At 39.2% G+C, this 18,032-nt stretch overlaps 1 protein-coding gene across 3 annotated transcripts in view; it reads right to left on the bottom strand.

The window, feature by feature from the left end:
- CTNNAL1 (catenin alpha like 1) overlaps positions 1 to 18,032 on the bottom strand; it is a 58,994-nt gene that overhangs the window by 11,552 nt on the left and 29,410 nt on the right. For 2 of the 3 annotated variants that reach the window (XM_061200130.1, XM_061200131.1), the window contains exons 7-12: positions 15,227 to 15,427; positions 13,014 to 13,100; positions 9,030 to 9,188; positions 7,120 to 7,212; positions 3,822 to 3,972; positions 244 to 281 (exon numbers count right to left, since the gene is read on the bottom strand). In XM_061200130.1, coding sequence (XP_061056113.1) covers positions 244 to 281; positions 3,822 to 3,972; positions 7,120 to 7,212; positions 9,030 to 9,188; positions 13,014 to 13,100; positions 15,227 to 15,427 — 729 coding nt within the window. The remainder of the gene's footprint in view (positions 1 to 243; positions 282 to 3,821; positions 3,973 to 7,119; positions 7,213 to 9,029; positions 9,189 to 13,013; positions 13,101 to 15,226; positions 15,428 to 18,032) is intronic. The other variant, XM_061200132.1, reaches the window with a different exon arrangement.

Below are 18,032 nucleotides of genomic sequence, written 5' to 3'. Positions count from 1 at the left end.
TTATTAATCATAAAATCTGTTACGTATTCCCTCAATCCCTCAAATCTAACACAAATAACCAAACTATGGGCTACATCTAGACTGCTACTCAGAATAACAATTCTGAACAGTCAACATTTAATATCCTAACTTTTTTTTTGTCATGTCAATCATTGGAGGTTGTGGGGGTAGCAATAGGCAACAAGAGCATAATTTGAATTCTGAATAAAAACATTCTCAAGTGTACAAAGGTTTTCTACTTACCATTGGCTTTGGAAGTGAAAGGTAGCCATACTTCTCTCCTACAAATAACATATATAACTTAAAACAAATTTTCTACTATTCACATTTAATTTTTAAAATATTATTAAATAAACAGAAATGTTAGCACATTAGTTTTGATAATTTAGTCTATTAATTACACGTGACTGAGAAATAAAATTGTAATTTGGTTGGAGAACATGAAAAAAATATATTTGGTACAGACTTTGATGTACAGAATTGTTTTTGAAGCACTGTCTTCACAGGGGTATTATAAGTTTAATACTCCCTAAATCCTTTGTTTAATACTCCCTAAATCAACATGACACTTGTGCCATCTTTACTTCTGAGTTTACACCTCCAGATAAATTAAGTCCAGAATTAAGTTCAAAGGCCCTCTCAGCTTATGAGGATAGCAAAATGATTTCTCATGACAACCTAACTGCTGTCCATTTTCAACATCCAGAGCTTTTCTGCATCTCTACAAAATAAAGCTAATCCCCCAAGGACAGGAAAGCCTCATTATTTCACTGAAGATGTGCAATATTATTCCTTATTAGAAGTTCTTATAATTAGCTTTTTTGGTTCTGAAAGGGGCTTTATATGGCATGATCCATCAGAAAAAAACTCATGTCCCCAGACCCACTTAAAATGAATCCCTAACCACTAAAGGCTAGGCAGATTATTAACTAACCTCAGGAGTGGGACTGGGGTATTTTAGAATTTGGCTTAGACCAAACCCAGCTGTTATCCTCAAACTCTCCCTTACCTCTACATTCAATTAATCATCAAATCATACTAATATTACTCGTAAAATTCTTAAATCAGTCCTCTTATCTTCATTTCCACTATCATGGCCCCATCATCTCTTGTCTGGATGGATCACTCCCTTGTTCCCGACTCATACATCCCCCAAGTAAGCTCATATTTATCCACAAGCATGTTCCTCTTCCTGTTCGCCCCATTTCAGTGAACAGCACTTCATGCGTCCAGTCTGCCAAGCAGTAAAATAGGTGCAGAGCTATGGAGCCTGGTACATCCCTATAAACTGAAGCTTAGTCAGATTAACTTCAAGATGGTTCAAATATAACAAAGGAAATTCAGCTTCCTTAAATAAGGGATAGAATCTGCAGGCTATGAGAGAAAGCTTCTTTCTGATGTTTATGTGTCTAAGATAATCTCAAATTCTAAATGTTGATACATACTTATCACTAAGGAAAGGTGGAGTCTTTTTGATCTAGGTCCCTTCTAATACAAAGGCCATGGCCTCCCTGACGGCAGAACTGGATGAAGGCAGAAAGGGAGGAAGACAAATATTGAATTTTGAGTTCTTGAAACAATCCCAGGAGGCTCTATTATGAAATCTAGGGGTCTCTGGGTAAGGGGACAATAACCTAGCTCTCAGACGGACGTCAAATACGCGAACACTAAAGGCTCCTTTTCATTGCTTAGCATATTGTTTGCTACTTAATTGTTTGGCTAACTGATACTTGCAAACGTATCTACGTTTCCTAGTCAGGAGAGTCAAGATATGCAGAGCAGAATTAAAGTGGTTAAAATAGAGCAAAGGTTTTCCAGTAATAGCTACAATATGAGTTATACCAGTAGCAAAGAGAAACCAGAATCTGAAGAATACACTCTGTCCTTTGCAGTGGGCAAGTGCGAGGAAACAGGCAGCCTTGTCATAATAACCATACAGAACAGGAAGAGCAGCACGGTGCCACTGGACTCAGTTCAGTCAACAACGGCTAACTCAGAGTTGGGCTTCTTGGCGGAAAAGCTATTCTTATGAGCTTCATGATAACAGTCAGAAAAAAAATAAAGGCAGTAAAAGAAATTAAGCAACTCTATCTCAATTAACCCCACCTAAGTAAGGATGCCTCTGAACAGCAAGATACTACCAGTTAAACAATGGGTGTCCCATTGATCAAAGGCAGCAGTGTCCCACCTAAAGAGGAACTTCTGTTCAGCACTTAGGAAGTTAAGATAACCCTGATTTGGGGGGGACAGGTTACCCAAATCTAAAGAAGAGATCATTTACATAATATCCAGTTTGAAAGTAAAAGAAACCACAGTGACCACGTAGGCCAAAAATAAGTATAGGATTTTCCTGTTTCAACTCTGGTCTATCTGTAGGGGACGCTAGTCTAGTGGTCAGAAAGACCAGGAAGCTTCTTCTCTTCATTTCTTAAACAAGTCTTATGGCAAAGTGATCATTCTTCTTTAAATATGGATCAATTATATCAATTTACCTTTTAATACATAAAACTTGCCTCTCAAAAAAACCCATGCAGCGGGGCTTCCCTGGTGGTGCAGTGGTTAAGAATCTGCCTGCCAATGCAGGGGAGATGGGTTTGATCCCTGGTCCGGGAAGATCCCACATGTCGCGGAGCAACTAAGCCTGTGCGCCACAACTACTGAGCCGGCACTCTAAAGCCCGCGAGCCACAACTACTGAGCCTGTGTGCCACAACTACTGAAGCGTGCACCCCTAGAGCCCATGCTCCACAACAAGAGAAGCCACGGCAATGAGAAGCCCATGCACCGCAATGAAGAGTGGCCCCCGCTCGCCGCAACTAGAGAAAACCCGCGCACAGCAACGAAGACCCAACACAGCCAAAAATAAATAAATAAATTTATAAAAAAAAAAAAACCATGCAGCTGTAAGTACTTTATCAAAGCATCAAAATGATATGCCATTCTGACTAGCTATCACAGAAATCTTTAAATGCAGAAGCATGGTAAGCATTTATTACACATTACAAATTATGTAATATCTACAAAGTCTACCATTCCCTGATTTTTAAGCAAATCAGCAATTACCCTAAATGGGTATTTTTTAAAAAATGAAATGTTTAGATGTTCATATTCAGTAAAAATAAATATGTAATTTGATGTTATTATGACTTTAAATGACATTTTAATTTAAAAAAACAAGCATGCTTGACACTAACAGAAGCCATTAGAAAGGAAATACATAAAAACACATAAACATAGATAACTGGATACACAGTACAATGGGAAATAAACAAAACTCCAAGTTGATGTTAAAATAAAGAGTAAAAATTATGCCTTCTGTACATTGTATGGTGCTATTCTACATGTTGTAGAAATACCAATGAACTTACCCACCAAAGGAAATATTCCAAGATTACGTAGTCATCAAGGAAAGAGATTCCATCCAAGTGGAAGGAAAGCAATTCGAAAATCAAATAACTACATTCATTTCATTATGAAGTTAGTAGAATTACATCAGAGAATTATTGTATTACAGAAGAGCATTTGTACTAAAACTAAAAAACAATTTATAAGAAATATAAAAATACAATTTCAATAAGAAAACTAGATTGTTAATATTAATTCAAAGGAATCTACTATACTGTTGTACAACAAATTTTACTGCTTTGATACTAAAAGGAAGGACAAATAATATTTTTATAATTTTTTGTGGAAATACTTTACTATAAAAATAACCCAGTCGGGTTATAACAAGTTATTCATTTTGCATCTGAGGTTTGACATTAAAAAACTAATAGTTACATTAAAATACTAACATATTTCAATGTATGGACAGTTCCTCACCTCGTCTTCCTTCAAACACATCATTGATTTCTCTCAGCAGTGTTAACATGTCACTAATTTGGGATTCCCAGGCTTCACAGAATACATCTAGATTTTCTTTAGCAATTTTACTAGATGGATGCAATGTCAAAGTTTCAGCAGCAGAAATTATCTAAAGAAGCAATATACACAGGTGTGAGTTTCAAAATCTTACCTCTCAGAATCATATTGGAAACCAAACTTAAGCCTGTACTGTTCAAATCACTCAATGACACAACTACAAAGCAATTTCCATACATAAGCCCCATGTTGGGCAGTATGGACATACAAAACTTACTGTTTCTTATAATCTTATCTATAGATAAATAGTAGGCATTATTATATATAAGCCTTTATTCAGGGAGCAATTATCTTTATTCAAGGAAAGTTCTGTTTCAACAAAGTTATTTCCATAGCATAATTCAGAGTTATACTCAGACTACAAAGAGTGCACTGTATACTGCAGAAGAAGAGATGGTGTAGTAGTGGTAGTATTAGTAATAGTGGTAGTAATGGTGGCAGTAGTGGTGGTAGCAGTAGTCGTAGTGATGATAGTAGTAGTGATGGTAGTAGCAGCATTGGTATTAGTACTGGTACTGGTAGTAGCAGTGGTAGTAGTTGTAGAGGTAGCAGAATCGGTATTAGTACTGGTAGTGGTAGTAGTAGTAGTGGTGGTGGTAGTAGTAACATACGCATACACCTATGAGGACATGGTAGATAGATACTTGAGGTACTGTGATAGGTGCTTGATATACATTAGTATTAATCCTCAAAAACACACAAACAAAATACTATCCTTCTCAATAAGCACTGTTCCCATTTTACAGCTGGAGAAACTGAGACTCAAAGATACCAAGTAACTAATATATGACTCTTCATTCACCTGCTATATGTCCAGCACTGTACCCATGTTCCAGGTGCTGGGGAAACAGTTGTGAATGAAACAAATAAATGTTCCTCTCTTCATGGGACTCATATTATAATGTGGGGAGACAGGTGATTAAAAACATGTAAGTAAATTATGAAATATCTTAGAAGATGATGAATGATATGTACAAAAACAAAGGGTAAGGAGGATGGAGGGTGTTTGGCAGTCACAGTATTTTAAGTTAGGTGGTCACCTGCAAAGGTGGCATGTAAGCAAAGAACTGAAGAAGGTGAGGGAGTCACAGGGAAACCTAGGGAAAGTCGTTTGGGAATGAGGTGGGAACATTTCTGATACATTTTAACAACAGCCAGTAGGTCAGTGTGACTGGACTGACATTTAAAAAATGGAAGGTCACCAATGGCCACGTGATGGAGAAACACGCACAGTAAAGATGGACTTTACTCTGAGTGAGATAGGAAGTCACTGAAGAGGTTTCAGAAACTGACATGTAATGGAAAAGAATATGAGAAAGAAAAATAATATATATATATATAAAAAACTGAATCATTTTGCTGTACACTAGAAACTAACACAACATTGTAAATCAACTATACTTCAATTTAAAAAAAAAGAAAAGAAACTGCTATGGTCAGAGTCAGGCTGCCTTCGAGAGAATTAGACCTAGGCGCTCCTCCTGGGTGAGCACAGTGCCACAGGCACAGGCTTGACAAGCAGGTGGCAGCTTTCAGAGTAGAGCAAGGTTACCCATCGTCAGGGAAGGTGGGCACAGGGTTCGCCATGGACTACAAGCTAGATGCAGCAGTGCCGCCTTCTCAACCAGGAGCCACTGTACAGTGTGGAAACCGTTCCACTGTGCCCTGGATATGCTGTAACGTTGTAAAGGAAATATAAAAATGACATTGCTAAAGCAGAGCCATCCAGAAGTAATATAAATTCTCCTAGAGGCATGCTCTGTTTTCTTAAATTATCCCTTTGTGAGACAGATAGCCAAGACTAGGAATAAAAGCTGAGGCTATGGGAACAGAAAAAGCTTCTCAAGTTACAGAAATTGACAGCAGGCTCTATCTATCACCATCCTGGAAAAGAAAATATACTTTTCCTAATATCCCTGCTGCAATGAAAACAGCAAGCAGAGAATTACAACCAAATAGCAAGCAGGGCCTGAGGATAACAAGAGCTGACTGTATATGGCAGGAGAGTCAAACTTTAGCTCTACTGAAATACATTTATAGCCAAGGCAAGTAGTATGACTCCCAAATGGACAAGTAAATATTGAAGCCTTGGTTTCTCCCAATAAACAGAGATCCTCTGGTTATAATAAAATGCTCAGCCGATGGTCACTGCTGAGGGTCACTCAGATAGTTCCTGTTTCCGTGAGAAGCTTTTGATACTGTTCTCCACGGGGAGCATAAACATCCTTCCAGCATCCAACTTGGGTCTGCTAGAGGGCACACACCACCTTTGTCTCTAAGTTGCTTTTGCTGTTCTCAACTATAAATCCAGGGGCTCGACATCTACCATCCAATAATGCAATAAGGAGTAAGTCCTTTTGGCTGCCATGATGAATGAAACAAATACACCTGGTAAATTGTATTTTAGAACTTAGACCTCAAAGGGAAAGGAACTTCTGTCCCTCCCTTTTTCCCTTAATTTGACAGAGACAGTATTAAATGCAATATCAATTGTTAAAATGCTTTTGAAAATTATAAAAACGAAGTAATATTATAGAGAATTCAGAAAAAAATAACTCACAATTCTCCCTAACAAGCAGAACTTTCATTTCTGCACATTTATAGTCATTTTCTTATATATGTAAATTTTATATAGTAGCAATTATAGCATATAAACAAATCTGTATCCTGCTTTTGTCACCTAACATTTTAATGAAATATTTTTAGATGTTGCTAATTCTAGTTATCAAAATTATTACTATAACATCATAATGTATTATTTGCCTAACTTAAGATTGTTATTTTGCTTCCAATTGAATCTTATTATAAGCAATGTAACAAGTATTGTTTTTATTTTTCTTTTAATCTCCTTATGTCCTTAGGAATTATTGGGTCAAAACATGTGAGTATTTTTATGGCTTATCACATAATGATAACTTAGTTTTCAAACATGTTATAACGACCTGTATTGTAAACGGCTTCAATTAAATAGATATAAACTAGGGCATCAATTAAATGGGCCAATCTCTAATTTGGCAGATGACCAGATAATCCAATGGAATGTTCTGGCACACTACCAACAAAAATTCCATTACCTTCATTTCTCTCAGTAGATTTGGCCCGTAGTTATGCAGAACCATTTGTGTCTTCCTTGTGCACAATTTGTTATGACACTCAGATAAAACATAATATGGAAGGAACGATCTGCTGTTGATCATACCTGCTGGCCAGTCACCTGAAATGTCTCCTCTGCATGTATACAGGTTATTTCAAGAGGTTCTGTCCCAGACACATGTCTCAACAATCGACAGGTCTACAAAAAACCATTTCTATAGTTCAACTTTCTCATTCTTCACAATACATAGCATCATTTTATAATTAACAAAGAAAATAAAACATTAAAACCTATAAAAATAAATGTGTACATTAATAAGATTATTATAATATTGCATTGGTTACCAACGGATTCTCTAGGAGCAAAGCAGGAACAAATACGGGTTTATTAGCATATACCCTACTGTTTCTACTTCCTATCTGATCATGGCAAGGTGGTCACAGAATATTAGAACCAAGAGGAATCCTGAAAGGACCTTGTAGTGCCCACATATTATATGTATGAAGAAACGTGGCTCAGAGAAGGACTTATCCAAGGTCTCTCAGCTAAACTATGTCAGTTACCACAAGCTACACATTCTTTCTGCCAACAAATAACACTTCTCCCTGTCAATTAACACACCTTTTACTGGAGATAACACTGGATTAGGCAAGACTGATATAATGAGTAAAGAGCCTGTATCAATGAAAATTTTTGAAAATAATTTTTCAATAATTTCTTGAGGCTTAAAACAGAAAATTAGGGAAAAAAATTTTTTTCACTTTTTAAAAAGATTTGCTGCAGGATTCCTATAATTAGCAAGTTTGCCTGCAGTCATAATACTTGATTTATAAAAAAAACAGCATCAGATCTATTTTAAAAAGGAGATGTATCTACAGTCATTTTAAGAATGCTCCCTAGTAGTTTTCAGATGTAAACAAATAAAGGAGAGGAAGCTAGCTTAGTTAGTCTAAAAGTTCCTTCTAACCATTAGTATGTGAGATTCAGTGAGCAGGGGACATTAGATAATATGAACACAGCTAGATGGTTCATATCTGTGCATTAATATACATGTTGGCTGGGACGTAACTCATATATACAAGGGGATATATTCTTCACGTGTACATGGGTTAAGTATACATTTCTTTACTAGCAGATGTCTGACATTCTCAATAGGTAGAAGGCTTACAATATCAATCAATAATTGGAATTATAACAAAAGGGGCAGGTAAAGCACCAGTAACACATAACAAAGATTTGGGCAGAACAGGAGAGATTCCGAGAAGGAATACTGTGCTGAATGTCTTCTCCTTGTCCCTCCATATCCACTCTTTTTCCTTCTTGGGAGACTGACCTACGTGGTCTACAGCTGTGTTTGGCCAATGGGAAGCCCCAGCAATACAGTAGCAGGGATGAGGAGGGTAAGGGCCTTTATTCTCATGCTCTTTCCCTGCAGGTTGCCGTGGGCTGTCTCTGTGTCTAGTCCTAAAACCACAACTACTCAAGGCTCTCTGAAGGACTCTGTGCCCTTCCAGTTTCCAGAAACCACTCACTCCCCCTGTTAATTTGGTTGTAGGAGTAGTACCAGCTCTGCTGTCACTAACCCCAATTCCTGTACTCTCATGGTTTCCCCACATCCTATCCATGCAATTGTAAATGGCTCCTTTATTAAACCCTCTTAAGATTAACCTAATTTGAATGTGCCATCTCTTTCCTGCTGAGACTCAAAAGATTCAAATACAAACAAGGTCATACGATGTATCTCCATTGCTCTACTCCAAGATCTAATCTCTTTGATGGAATAAGGAAGAAGGTTAAGAAGGGCATTTGTGGGTTCTAGCATTTTTATTGTTTTGTTTTAGAGGACAAATTGTTGTAAGAACAGAACAGATAAACATGATATTTTTAAAATTCCAAAGGCAAGAGAGAAAACGCTCTTATGAGTAAACCAAAAACTGTATTTGTGTTAATATTACCTGATGATAGTACAGCTTTCATTAAACTACAGTTTCTTTAACAAGCAACCTATTGCTCACCTCAACAAGCCGCTCTTTCTGTTCAGAGAGTTTGCAGGCATATTCAGCCAAACCTTCTAAATTTCCTTCTACTCCAGTAAGTTTTAATGCTTTGAGAACCACATGATCAGCGTGGTATTTTACCAGATCTGCTGCCAGCTGAGCTGCTGTACTGTGAAGCTGCAGATGTGGGGAGTGAAGGGTAATGAAAAAAAGTCAACGAACAATAAGGTTTTGTGACCAAAAACCTCATGAGTACTTTAAAAACTAAAGAGTAGCAACCTCACATCAGTCCCACTTGATCTGCTGAAGGGAAAGTGTAAAGTTTCCTGTGGTAATAGAACTGCATAACCCTGGGGAGCTTGCAACTTCTCCCATGGGCAGGAGGGATATTGACATCTTTGAGTCCCCTGGTGCTGGCGGTAATCCTGTTTGCAGAAGATGAACTGGTCATCATGGCAGAGTAGCCTGATCCTCTTCTCATCCTGTTATCAACCAGCTCTTTCCCACACAGCTTCTCTCTTACTTACAAAATGCTTCTGCTATTCTTAAAGTTAGTGAGAAATAGAATAGTGTGAAGAGAATGGTATTCTGCATATTAAGAGGAAAATCAAATGGCAGTTCATGATCATTAATAAGTTTTTTTTTAATTATTTATTTATTTTTATTTATTTATTTATGGCTGTGCTAGGTCTTCGCCTCTGTGCGAGGGCTTTCTCCAGTTGCGGCAAGTGGGGGCCACTCTTCATCGCGGTGCGCGGGCCCCCCACCATCACGGCCCCTCCTGTTGCGGAGCACAGGCTCCAGACCCGCAGGCTCAGTAGTTGTGGCTCACGGGCCTAGCCACTCTGCGGCATGTGGGATCCTCCCAGACCAGGGCCCGAACCCATGCCCCCCGCACTGGCAGGCAGACTCCCAACCACTGCGCCACCAGAGAAGCCCCATTAATAAGTTTTTAAACAGACATTTGAAAAAGTATCATTGTGAGATGCAGTCAAATATATATGCAACAAATTTTATTAAATACCTACATTATGGCAGGAACTGAACTAAAGGCTGGACATACATGACAAGTAGGACACAACCCCTTCCCTCAGGGGCTCACAGTTTATCTATATTGCTATCCACAGCTTTACTGTCTAACTCTTGGGTCACAGGAGAAATGATGGATAAAAGGATAATGAAAACCTCAAGGTTTTATTTAACTTTAGGTGGAATGGATTTTAAGCACTGCTCACTCTCACTGAACATCTTTGCATACTATTAACTCCAAAATCTTTTCTTCTCCTTATCCTGCCTTTTTAAAAAAATGTTATGACAGGTTATTTTGGGGTTCACCAGAAAGAGATCATTTTTAATAACACTGTCCTAAGGAAAATCTGATTTTTAATTAAGCCTATTTGAACGAAGTGATTCTTTTTTTCCTGGAAGTAATCCAATGTCCATTCAAATTGCAGGACTTTGTACAAAATTAACAATAGGGTAGTCCACATTCATGAAATCAAGTGAGAATAATTACAGTCAGAAACAAAGACATTAAAATGCATTTTCCTTTGGAAATTAAGTGCACATAAGAATTCAAAAGATTTTGTTTAACCATCAGGGTCATAGAAAATAGCTAATGCCAGCCTTTTATTTTACAGACTATGAAACAGGTCCCTAGAGACTGAGTGACTTGTTCAAGGTCACGTAAGTCTTACAAACGGTTCTGGAGACAACTTATAAACTCCAAGGGAAGAAGGGTGAATAAACACGAAGTTCCTGCTCTGTGCAAGGTACTGAAAGTAGCTTTATAGACATTATCTCCCTTAATCCTTATAAAAATTCTTCTAGGTTGATGTTATTATACCCATTTCAGAGGTAAGGAAAATGAAGCTTATGGAAAGCCACTCAGTCTATCACCAAAAGATTTTATGTTCAACTGATAGTCACAGTCTTAACAATAGTTTAGTTAAAATTGAATAGGCTGGAAAAAATGAGTAGGCTTTTTTTAAACCATAGAAGACCATATCCTTCTAATGTTCAATAGGATGTTAAAATGAAGGTTTCAACAGAGGTCAATGAAACATCACCAGATAATTTATATATGAAACTCCCCCAAACCTATTCATTCTCTTGACCCCTTGACTCTCTCAAAAAATATAAAAGAACAAAGAAATTAGAAGTAAGTGAGAAGAAAGGTTTTTGTGAGGAGGGTCTTTCCGGTGCTCGCTGTGAGTACCCCTCCAGGCACACCCCAAAATGGAGGGAGCAACGTGGCACAGAAGTTACAAAGTAAGGGGCTGGTCAGGGGAGGCACCAGGAGAGCCTCTGAAGAGCACACTCAAGTATTCACGACACAGAAAGTCAGCTTTAAACACCTTCGAGCCCAGTGCATGTCATAAGGGCACCAGTCACTAAGAACTCCCCACTTCCTCTCTTCTTTCCCTGTGCCACAACCTGGCAAAGATCTGGAACAGAAGCTAGAGAAGAGGGGACGAAGGGCCTGAAAAAGAGACAAGAGACCACACTTCCCCCAAAAGCCCTAGGCGGGCTAGAGGAGTGGGGAACAGGAGCAAAGTCCTACAATTGAATGAATCAAAATACTGATTAATATATTGGAACGAACATTCTCATTTTTGAACTGAGTTTGTGTTTTATGACCTAAAGTAGGGATTGGTGAACATTTTCTGTAGAGAGCCAGAGAGTAAATATTTTAGGCTTTTCAGGCCACATAGTCGCAACTACCCAACTCAAATGGGCAGAACTGTGTCCCCCCCAAAAACTTTATTTATAAAAACAGCCTGGCTGTAGTTCACAAAGCCCTGACTTTAAGTGACTTTCAATTACCTAAGAGTGACCAAATAAGTCATTAGATGATAGTTTTCATCCAGGGAACAGGGAAATCTTCACAGCCAAAAGAACATTTTAAAATATCAACTTTATTAAGGTATAATTTATACACAACAAAATGTACCAAGGGGTACAGTTCGATGAGTTTTGACAAACATTTACACCCAAGTAACTACCACCATAATCAATATTTACGACACTTCCATTACCACAAAAAGTTCTCCCGTGCCCCTTTGTAGTAAGTATCCCCCCTACTTTTGACCCCAGGCAGTCACTGACCTGGTTTATGTCACTATAAATCAGTTGGGCCTTTTTAAGAATTTCTTCTAAATAGAATTACACACACACACTTTTGTGTCTGACTTCTTTCACTCAGTGTAACGTTTAAGCAATTCATCCATGTTATTACCCATATCGATAGTGTTCCTTTTTATTGCTGAATAGCATTTGATATAGTTATACCAAAATTCATTTATTGATTCCCCTGTTGATGGATATTTATTTATTTATTTATTTGACCGTACCGCGCCACTTGCAGGATCTCAGTTCCCCAACCAGGGATTGAACCCACACTCTTGGCAGTGAAAGCGTGAAGTCCTAACCACTGGACCACCAGGGATTCCCTGGAAATTTAGATTGTCTCCAGTTTCGGGCTATTATAAACATTTGTGTACAAGCTTTGAGAATGATGGCACTGGGCTTCCCTGGTGGCGCAGTGGTTGAGAATCTGCCTGCCAATGCAGGGGACATGGGTTCGAGCCCCAGTCTGGGAAGATCCCACATGCCGCAGAGCAACTAGGCCCGTGAGCCACAACTACTGAGCCTGCGCGTCTGGAGCTTGTGCTCCGCAACAAGAGAGGCCGCGATAGTGAGAGGCCCGCGCACCGCGATGAAGAGTGGCCCCCGCTTGCCGCAACTAGAGAAAGCCCTTGCACAGAAACGAAGACCCAACACAGCCAAAAATAAATGAATAAATAAATAAATAATAATAAAAAAAATAAAGAGAATGATGGCACTAATAAAACAGTGGCTTCAAAATAACTAGGTCAAAGGAAAACTTTACAAACATTTTCTGGGCACAGGAACATACTAATGCTAAGGCATTTTATATATACCATACAACATGACAACTTGCAAAGAATTAAAAGAGGCTAGATTTCAAACTATACTTACTTCTTTCTTAAGTTCATCGAGGCTGTGGCTGATTTTCAACATAGCGAGTTCCAGTTCTTCATCGATGCTCTTTGTTTTCTTGCTTTGCTAAAAAGTTTTAAAAGTACATGTGAAGTTATCTTTTTCATCTTGTAATTCCAATTTTACTCAAACTACAAACATAATAAATTTTTAATATCTGTGAACTATAAGAAAAGTAGATTTTTAAAATTCACCTGTTTATGGTTAGAGTGGAAAAGAGAATTTTAGTTATTTAGTTACATTTTTCTACTCTAAACAGGTGAATTTTTTAAATCTAATTTTCTTTAATAAATTTATCATGTCTAAAACTAATCTGTTTTATCTTCTGTCTGGAATTCTCATCTCTTCATTCTTAACCTAGATAAAAATTAAAACCCTATTCATCTTCAAGTCCTTACATAAATGTCTCTTTCTCAGAAAGGCCTTCTTAGATCACACAATTTAGATTAGACCCTCTTCTTACCCTCTCTAACCTTTTCTCTAAGTAATCATCCTAGTTTGCAATTACATATGTACTTTTGATTTCTGTTGTTGTTGTTGTTGTTTAAAGTCTATTTTCCTCACTAGGCCTTGGTAAGCTCTGTGAAGGCTGGGATCACATTTATTTTGCTCACCACTGAATGCACAATACCTGGCACAGCAAATGGAAGGTAGCAGGTATTCAATTCTTTGAATGAATAAATCAGTTAAATGTCAATCTCTTCATGAAGCTTCTTGATTCCTCTCGATAAATACAAATTCAACCTCCTTCAAACCCTCTCAACACATGATCTGTACTTTCTCTTAGGACACTTACAAAGTTTTCTGTACTCGTCTCACACCTTCCCACATTTTTCTACATTGCAAAATTCTTGCAGGCAAAGATTTTATCTTATTCATCTTTAGATTTTCGGTGCCTGGCATATAAAAGGCACTCAGTGACAACTGCTGAAAAAAGTGAATGAATGAACAATACATCTGACATGCAGAATCAGAGATCCAAGTGCTTGTGAAACATGTGAAAGGTGTTAACTGCAAATTTAAGTATTGATAGAACTGGATTCCCAACACACAGAGTGTTTCCTCACAGAAACTCTTTATATTGCATGTTGGTCTTAAAATTTAATTCTGAAGCAATCTACACTTCAGATTAGATATCACATAGACAATTCAAACTAAACACAAAATACTGCTTTTATCCCTGACACCATTCTACCGTAGTTAAGTTTCCCTGTTAATATGAGCATTTGCAATATTGTGATGCCAAGAAAATATGAGGGAAATCTGTGATTTATACTACTCTTCATTCATAAATCAATCTCTTCACAAGGAAGCAGACTGCTGGACCCTCTCAGGCACATTCACCCTTCTTCATCTTTACTGCCTAAGCTTTTGTCCATGATTTCCAGATTTGTTCTATCCATGCTGTATGTTGTAAACCATGTTAAATACTTTTTTGACATACCCTAGGCCTAAGAAATAAATAAATTGTGCCAGAGACATGTCTCAGGGCTCTACCTTTCAAATCTGTAATCCACGTTCTAGAAGAGATTGGGTGCACACCTCCTGTGTTGTACCACTTCTGTCAGTGCTTGCCACTCTTGCCCAAATAACTCCCACGTTTGAAGCGCACCAGCAGCCTGTTTAAGGCTCTTAAAGTGGCTGCCCGCCAGTCTGAGACCAGGAATCTGTGCGAGGGTGAAAAATCTTTCACCTGCCAGCTGGGTCTACCCTGGTCTTCATTGCATCTAAACCTCAATAAGTTTTCTAAATCCTTGTGTCTGTAAATCAGCTGTCCTCAGAGTTAAGAACTGTGCACATCTGAACGGCTCCGGCAGTAAGACTCGGGTCCCAAGAACCTCTAGGCTTGGTTGAACCTCTGCTCTTCACTCTGAAGAAGCATTTTGGGGAGGAATTTTCCAGAGGTGAGTCTGGTGGAAGAGTGGGGACGGCAGGGTGAACTAGTGATGGTGATGGTGGCACAGAATCCAGACTGGCCAGGATGAGAAACAACAGGCCTAGAAATGTTGAATACCGTGAGTGCTGATGGGAAGGATGCTCTGGCCAAGTAGGGGGCAGAAAAGGAATGAGACACCCTTGGCCCACTCTGGACCACATTCACACTCCTGGTGGTGACGGCGCCTGCCACAACTCTCAGGGCTCCAGGGAAAAGCTATTACAGAAGATTTACTTTGATGAAATAAAGCTCTTACAGCTTCAATCCACACAGAAATTAACTGCTGCAGTTCCATCCTGGCCTGAGCTGACAGTTCCAAGATGCGTTCCCTGTGCTCGTGGCTGGTATAGGCACAATCAGTAAAGTCCTCTGTGCGCTCCAAGAGGGCGTCCAGCATCGCAGAGAGAGTCTCTTTTGACTGAAAATAAAGATTCTCCCGAAGAGTTTCAATATTCATCTGAGAACAAAAAGGATATACATCCACATGAGTCAACATTCCCACCTAACCAGATGGGCTGTACTTTCTCCCAGGGCCCAGGAAGACGCTAGCAATTTCTTTCCCTGTCTGAAAGCTCAGGAGAAATACAGCGTCCAGGGATGACTTTATTGTCCACTAACCCAGGAGGACACATTGCTCGAGAGCCACCAATGGCCGTGCGGAGCTTTATTACTATAGTCGTTAACAAAGCATTTCTATAAGATCAGTGAATACTAAGGCAGAAGGAGCATTATCATGTAGCAACTAGTAGGAAAAATGAACCAGCTTCCAGGTAAAGGATTTGTATCTGACAAAACGCCAAGGCAAAGTCCTGGAAGATGTTACAGCCAAAAATGAATATGTTGAGCCCAGGGGGAATGGTGTGGAAGGTATGGGGTATAGAAGGGACTAGGAAAGGCATCAATTTTTCCTTCATTAATTCAGCAAAACTAGTCTCCCTACATTTTGTCTTGTGTCCCCAACAGAACCTCCCTGACCAAAACATTCTCTACCAGGGGACCTCAATCATCTTTCTAAAACGTACCCCTTCAGATATTGCCATCTCCCTCTAATTGGCTCAACACCTATAAAACCAAGCCCAAACTTGTACCGCATAACACAAAACCTTCCAGGGTCTTGTCTTTACATATCTTTCTAACAGTCTATCTCATCTCTCTGAGTTCCTAAACTTCCTTTCACTTCAGCCAGCCTGTGCTTAGAGTTCCCTGAATGTGTGACGAACACATGTTCACTAGTACAATTTTCTCTCTCTCAGCTTTCTGCGATATGCTATGTCACTTCAACCTTATTTAACCTCTAGCCCTTGAAATATGTCACAGAAACAACCTGGGCTGAGAGGCAGTAGGTGGTGATGATCATGATTGTGGGCACAATTCTTGCGCTGATAAGGATAACTTACATTTGTTTCACACTTTAAAGTCCTTTCACAACTATCATTCCAAATTAATCCTCACATATGACCCATTTTAACATGATCTCTGAAAATACCAAGATTTGGGAAGGTCGAGAGGCCACAGGGAAGTAATAGCTTCCCCTTCTCCTCCTGGCCCAAGTTATCTCCAGTAATCACTCTGTTCTATGGAGACAGGATTTTTCTTTTTTTTTCTTAAGCTAGGAAAGAACATGGATAAAAGTGAGGTATGGAATTGACAATTAGAACCTGAGAATTTGAGGATTTAAACAGAATTACAACATAAAAATCAGTCCACATACCATTTATGTTAAACTTTTTTATTTTCCTTTAAAGAGAACATATATATGTTTTTAAACAATAACTTAGTAGAGTTTTTTTTTTTTTAATGTATTTATTTATTTATTTTTGGCTGCATTGGGTCTTCGTTGCTGCACGCGGGCTTTCTCTAGTTGCGGCGAGCGAGGTCTACTCTTCGTTGTGGTGCGCGGGTGTCTCATTACGGTGGCTTCTCTTGTTGCTGAGCATGGGCTCTAGGTGAGCGGGCTTCAGTAGTTGTGGTGCGTGGGCTCAGTAGTTGTGGCTCGCGGGCTCTAGAGCACAGCTCAGTAGTTGTAGCGCACAGGCTTAGTTGCTCCATGGCATGTGGGATCTTCCCGGACCAGGGCTCGAACCCGTGTCCCCTGCATTGGCAGGCAGATTCTTAACCACTGCGCCACCAGGGAAATTCCGAGTTTTTTTTTTTTGAAAGCCATTTATGTGCATGTTTTCATAAGATCTGTTCATATATTCAAAGTAACGAATAAAGTATCCAGTTTCCCTCTACAGATGTAAAGAAGATAACCACTGACAGTGAGACTGAGTCTATTCATGATCGCTTTGCTCTGCAGAATGCCCGCTGGCGAAAAGATCAGCAGCTGGAGCTGTCAGCAGCGGCCACAGGTACCACACTGCCCCTAGTTAGCCTGGAACCAGAAATGCAGCGTCAAGAGGCCAAAGACCTGGCTCTACCCCTACTTGTTTCCTTATTATCCTTTGACCTTTGACATCTATCCCTTCAGCCTTAACAAAAAGAGGGAATTAGAAAAATTATCTCTAAGATTCCTTTCAGTAATAAAAACTCTGAAAGAATGACTGGTCCCTATAGCTTCCTCCCCCTCAGGAGGAGATGTGGGGTAGGATAGACAGCATATAAACAGACTCAGAGGTGTAAACTGAAAGGTCATGGACTTTGGGATCAGAGAGTCCTGGTTCTAAACAAGGGTTCTACCACATATTAGCCTTCCTCCTCAAAAATATGGGTATAGTAATATGCATCTAAAAGGGAAGTTAGAGATTAAATGAGAAAATACTTATGGAGAGCATGATGCCCAAAAATAAACGTTCTTTCCATTACTTTCTTCCACCCCATGTTCCTACTTAGATGGAAAGAATACCATCCCTGTCACAGCCCTGGCTACTAGAGAGGGAGGTAACCCTTAGCATATTAGAGAACTTCTCAGGGCCCTAGTTTTCCCACCTATTAAATGAGGGAGTTGTGTTAAACAATTTCCTGGGTCTTCCCGACTAGACACTGCTCTTACTAAAGAGCACTGTCACCATCTCTGAGTTGTGATGAGTTCTGCCCTGAAACGGTGGGGATTCTGGAGTCAG

The sequence above is a fragment of the Eubalaena glacialis genome, chromosome 9 (assembly GCF_028564815.1).
Source record: "Eubalaena glacialis isolate mEubGla1 chromosome 9, mEubGla1.1.hap2.+ XY, whole genome shotgun sequence".
Taxonomy (NCBI): Eukaryota; Metazoa; Chordata; class Mammalia; order Artiodactyla; family Balaenidae; genus Eubalaena; species Eubalaena glacialis.
The sequence above is the reverse complement of the archived record's forward strand: the minus strand, read 5'-3'. Positions and strand labels throughout refer to the sequence as shown.